The sequence below is a fragment of the Gavialis gangeticus genome, unplaced genomic scaffold (genome assembly GCF_001723915.1).
Source record: "Gavialis gangeticus isolate Ggan-Ray unplaced genomic scaffold, GavGan_comp1, whole genome shotgun sequence".
NCBI classification, from domain to species: domain Eukaryota; kingdom Metazoa; phylum Chordata; order Crocodylia; family Gavialidae; genus Gavialis; species Gavialis gangeticus.
The window spans coordinates 69243751-69249750 of record NW_017729029.1 but is presented as its reverse complement, the minus strand read 5'-3'; the positions used below and the strand labels follow the sequence as shown (position 1 = coordinate 69249750).

At 36.7% G+C, this 6000-nt stretch overlaps 1 protein-coding gene across 4 annotated transcripts in view; it reads left to right on the top strand.

Moving 5' to 3' along the window:
• Positions 1-6000, top strand: part of MARCH1 (membrane associated ring-CH-type finger 1) — a 548671-nt gene that overhangs the window by 339560 nt on the left and 203111 nt on the right. For 2 of the 4 annotated variants that reach the window (XM_019521737.1, XM_019521738.1), the window contains one exon: positions 5278-5417. The exons of the other annotated variants lie outside the window; for them this stretch is intronic. In XM_019521737.1, the coding sequence (XP_019377282.1) occupies positions 5316-5417 (102 nt within the window). In that variant the 5' untranslated portion in view covers positions 5278-5315. The remainder of the gene's footprint in view (positions 1-5277; positions 5418-6000) is intronic. 4 annotated transcript variants of the gene reach the window in all.

Sequence of the window (6000 nt, the reverse complement as noted above, 5' to 3'; positions counted from 1 at the left end):
ATATGAACCAGCATAGTATTTTAATTTTAAGATTTCTTTTCATGTTTATATGAATTTGACCCACGCAGAAGCAGTGGAGTCCCCCAAATCCCCCTTATACACACATTTTCCATCTGTTTCTACACACCAGTGATATCTTTGCATGGAATCGCATACAAACTTTGTGAAATGCTGTGTTTAATTTACTTTATAAATGAGTGTACTATATAGTAACCCAGTACATCCAGTGTAACCTAGTTCTTTCTTGTCCTGCTCCCCTACTTATCTTTTATCCTAGTTGTAGATAAATTTGGATTTGATACATTTTTCATGTTTTGATTGAAAATTAGTATTGGACATCCCCAGAATCACCAGTGTTACTTTAACACCAAGTTTTGCTTAACTACACCTAACTATATTTTATTAATAATTAAGTTTAAAACTTAGCATCTGCAGTCACTACTCACACATTTTATTGCTGCTTAACCCACATTTATTGAAGTCAGTGGCAATGCAGTAATTAATTTTAATAATTAAATGATATTTTTACAATTCTGTTAAATTCCAAAGTTTACTAACAAAATAGTTTATCTTTGAGATGCTTACTAAGGTATTCAAATTGCTTCCTTGGTTTTTATAAATTTCAACACTTTGGGCTGTGATCATATGATCTGTCAAGATAATAGGAACAGTATTGTGAGCAATGTATACTAACTTGAGTAACCTTAGCTGAACTAACTCATCACCACTGGGAGGAAGGGATTCCCAATCTGTCTAAGAGTGAGCTAAATCTGGTGCCTCCGGATCCCAGTGACTAGTTACTAAATATTGCTTTCGCATCTTCTCAGCTTATAAAAACTGGTCTTGTATGTTCTTGCTTAATTCTATTGTCATTACTTATGTACATTCATATTCAAGACAAGAACAGCAGCTTTTTATGGTATCGTAAAAAGCTCTTCATGATATCACCATTCATCTGATACTTATTCAGAGGTGTTGATATTGCACACAAACTTTACTAAACATAAACATTGATTACTTCAAATCATGAATGATTTGGAAATAAGATGTTGGTGAGATGACTGGGAGTAAATGGGTTTGCATTTCATTTTTCTATTATTCAAGATGCTTTAAGTACTGATGTTGTGCCTGAATTGCCCGTAGAACAGACCTTATTTTGTATAATGACCTCAACAAAATGCATGTTGATTGGATGCATAATAAATGTAACTTTGGAGGATCCAAGGAAAGGAGGGCTGGAAGGGACCTCATAAGGTGATCTAGCCCAGCCTCCTACTCAAAGGCTCCTGACTAAACCGTCCCAGCCAAATGTCTGTCTAACCTGCTTTTGAAAGTTCCCAAGCATGGAGAATTCACAACTTCTCTAGGTAGCCTGGTCCAATGTCTGACCACTCTTGTAGTCAGAAAGTTCCTCTTAATCTCCAGCCTAAATTTCCCCTGCTGCAGCTTGAGGCCCTTGTACCTAGTCCTGGCCCGTACAGCCACAGAGAAAAGACCATCTCCATCCTCTCTATAATGACCCTTTAGGTACTTGAAGACTGTTATCAAATCCCCCCTCAGTCTTCTGTTTTTCACTCTAAATAAATCTAGTTCTCCCAGGCTTTCCTTCTAAGCCTTACCTCCCAGGCCCCTAATCATTTTTCTTGCCCTGTGCTGGACTCCTTTCACTGTCTACCTCTTTCTTGAAGTCTGGGGCCAAAACCTGAACACAGTACTCCGGGTGAGGCCTCACCAGTGCTGAACAGTGCAGAAAAATTACTTCCCATGATGTATAAGTGACACTTCTGTTAATACAAACTTTATTTATAATTATAATGGTATAGAATAATTGAAACAGTGCTTATTTTCAAACTATAAGCACATTGAATTAATTGATTTTAAATTAATTAATTTAACTGGGACATTAAAATAGTTTGGAACCACATGTCTCAGATTATTCCTAATGTAAACTGGAGATTTCCACCTTTAAATAATTCTCTCAAATTCAGTGTAAATCGGTTAGAATTTTCAGGCAATGGGGGTGGTTACGTATTGGTTGGATTTCCTAAAGTGGTGTAGAATTTCATTAGAAGTTTCATTGGAGGTTGAACAGACACTTTTCTGGGCTGATTTACATGGGGATGGTCACCCTTGAGGCGAAGGGTAGCCTAGATGACCTTCTGAAATTCCTTACTGACCTACTATATTTACCCACATACCACATGTACCTCCCCACCCCATCACTCTTCCAACATCACCATGCTTGTCTTAAGCAGGGAAGCTGATCTTTCTTTGCTGCAGTAGAAGCAGGGAGAGACCATGCTATAATAGCTGCCAAGATACCTGCCACTTCTTTCTGGTTCAGTAAACAATAGGGATGTGGTCCAGTGTTCTCGTTCACAGTCCCTGTTGGATGAGCACTGCAGCTTGTGCCTGAAGCAGCAATTGACCTCTCTCAGGGTAAGTGAGCTGCTGCATGCAGCCTACAATATCTTGATGAGGCTTGTGGTATGGAAACTGCATTTATTATTTACAGGAACTTGCATAAAGAACTATTTAGAATTAAGAAGTAACAGTTGTGCTACTGCCCTCACAAGGGTCTTTGGTCTAGCTTTGTTTATGTCCTGCTATGCCAGGAAATCCCTGCTGCCTCACTCAGACTGTCTCCTGGGATGACACACTTCCTGGACATGTTGGGCATTTTTACACATGCATGTGCCGCAGCGTATTTGTATAAATGGCGAAATGCTCATCAGCACACAGAAAATGGCGGCAGTCCACTTTTGAAGTAAAGCACACCGAAGGTGTTTTAGGTCAAAAGCTCACCACTGCCACTTTCTCTCCGCTGACACATTTTGCCACTTATACAACTGCAAGCAATGCGGCACCATGCATGTCAGCTCATGTGCACAGCAGACTTGTTTAATTGAGTCTGCTACGATACACTGGATCTCTGGTGCATTGCAGCGTGAAAAAGCATGTGTATAAATTCCAGTTGTGTTTCCAGGTCAACTTACTCGATATCACATAATCAGCCATGACTGGAAAAGTCTTTTTTTTTCTGCATTCTTTTTGCAAAAAACTGTATGCATGTCTTATTAGGAGGCATGTGGTAGGTGAGAAAATATGGTATTTTTCTATGATTCTGTATAGTACAAAAAATCAATCAGCCAAATGAAAACATTTATTTATTTAATTATACACTTGTGTGCACACACACGTGTGCACTTCCTTAGAGAGTATGGCCCAGCAGCCCTATCGGAATTTCCAAAAGCAGATGGTTCAGCCCACAATGTATAATGCTTGTCTAGAATCCCCATGTAACAAAAAGAGCAGAAAGTGAGCTACGAATTACAAAGAACAAAATGGAAAAAACAGCCCAAAATCACTTCAGTTATTGGTGAAGAACTGGCAAGGAGTTGGTTTGGTTCAGCATCCCTTTTGAAAGCAGCACCACCAAATAGATAGTTACATTATACATCTCAGTCCAGCCTTATCTACCGTCACAAATGCAGGTGACATGAAGTTTAATGAGTCCAGGTGCATTTTTACTGAGCATGTACAAGTCCCTTCAGCCAATCGGAGAACATGCATGGTAACATGCATGGTAATTACAATTAACTAATTACAATTAATTAATTACAATTACAGAATAGCAAAGCAAAAATGTTTTAATTAAATTTAGAAAAATAATTTTAAAAATGCTCAAATTTTTTCAATGTGAATTTATTGTCAGAGAACAGGACATTACAAAGTTATCAAAGCCATTTTTTAATCACCATTTTATCTAGTTACATTGTTTGATAAATAAATAAATAAATCATCTGTGCCTGTGAGACAAATTAGCTGCCATAAAACCAAGCTTGGTTTCTATTCTAAACCAAATGATTTGTGTTTAGGATACAAGAAACATCATCACAATTGGCAAAATAACTAACCTTACAACAGTGGCTGTATAAGCCTGTGGAATATGTGGAGAATGAGTGAGTGTATAAACTTTGAATGGTTCTCTCAGACTTAGAAGTAGTCTATCTAGCTAAAATTTGGGGTATGTTGACAGAGGAGCATGGGGATGCTCAGATAAACATCAGCAGCAAAGGACAGTCTTTCTTTGCTTTGGATGTTGCAGTGAGGAACATTAAAGAAAAAGCCTGACTTGGAGAGGATGAATTGTGGATAACACTTTTTTCTTATTAAGAAAGTGTTATTTTTTTAAACAAATAGGTCTTGATTTTCATGAAAGATTTTTATCGCTTCCCTATTTACATTGTTCAGATCCATTTAACACTAGTGTTTTGTCATTTAGAGTAATAATTCATCAATCTGTTAACATAACCTTTTTATATGTTACCTTTCAGAATGGTATAGAACAGCCTATTTTAGAACCTGAAATGTTATAAACCACCAGATTGCTAATTGCTTCAGATGCTGTGAAAAATAATTACTCCAAATTATTTTTGATATTTAATTGACAGTGTAATGCATTCAACTGAAGACCTATGCTCTACCATTTTAAATTGTGTGGTGTGGTGGAAAAGTAAACTATAAAATTGTGCCAGCAGATAACATTTCCTGTGTATTTTTCATACTTCATGGAAAATTACTGTTATTCTCCAGAATGTATCAGAGCGTTAGTTAAAAGTTGACTTTCTAACTAAAGTATTTCTAACTAAAAAAAAGGACATAATTTTGCTCTGTACATGTCTTGTACATGTAGTTAAAGCAGCTTGTGTTTAATGTACTGTTATTTTTGATGAAAATTCCCCTCCATTTCTGACACTTCTTTAAAGCAGACCAATTGCTTAGGGTGAGAAAATTCTGCTTTATTTGTATGTATGTGTACTTACACAGTTGATCTGTATTCATTTTGTTCTCCAGCTTTAGGGCTTTTGACTGAAATTTGTTTTCCAATTGTTTTAGGAAATGTGTAGCACTTATACGCAGACACTCAATAGCTGCAGGAATAATACCATTCTCATAGCTGTCCAATAATATAATTCCTGAAAAGAACCTTCTTTATAAGGTGCCATGTTTCAGCAAGAGATATTTGTCATTTTGGGAAACCAGATTTGCTGGCAGTAAACTAGTATTAATGCATGCAATACTTATTATAAGTGCATAGCTCTCTAACTGTTTGCATGGTATAACCCTTCAAGGTATTTAAACTATTTTTCTTTAAAAATTGTTTATTAACTTGTTTAGACACAGTCTAAAGTGCTGTTTAAAGGCATGCATCCAGAGACATGCACACAACAAACTCAAAGTTTCAATATTTCAGGGAATCTAAATTATTTTCAGAATTTCAGAAATTGAGAAGGGATAAGTGGAAGGAGAAAATGTTGGGCTGGTGTCAAGCGATAGCTCGTAACCCTCACAGACTCCCAAACAGCACAAGAACACCCGAGGTCTCAGGTGATGCTTCACATAACTCTACCTTGGTGAGTGAAAAGTTCTATTTCCTCATGGTGGCATGTACAGATGAACCTCAAAGGTGCTAAAATACTTTTTAAGAAACATAATGTTTGCCTTTCATCTTTTACTATTTAAACCCTATAGCAACACCTGCAATTTTCTGCTTTTGAATTCAGTTTTCATTTGCTAGCTTTTCATTTTCATGTGGTGCATTATCCATTGACGTTTGCATGCTATGGCTATGAATTACTGGTGTTTTATGGATGGCAAATGTAAGATCACACTCATCACTTTTCAATGGAAATTTTTTCTTCTAAGCTGTACAATGAATTCTTCAATCAGAAAGAAGTCTTACTTTTGGGTGGGGCACATCTAGTCTTTTTGTTGATCTTAACCAAAAACTTGTTTCATGAGGAATAGAGCTGGAACTTATCTAAAAGCACTCTCTGCTTGTAGTGTACAGCTGTCCATCATGAATAAAATGTAAAGCTATTATCATTTATTAACTTATAGAGAGAGCTGTTATTTTAAAGTACACTTCTTATGATGTGTTACAGGAAAAAGAGTTGTTTTTGTGCATGCGAACTTAGTGGCATAGCTGCTCAATTC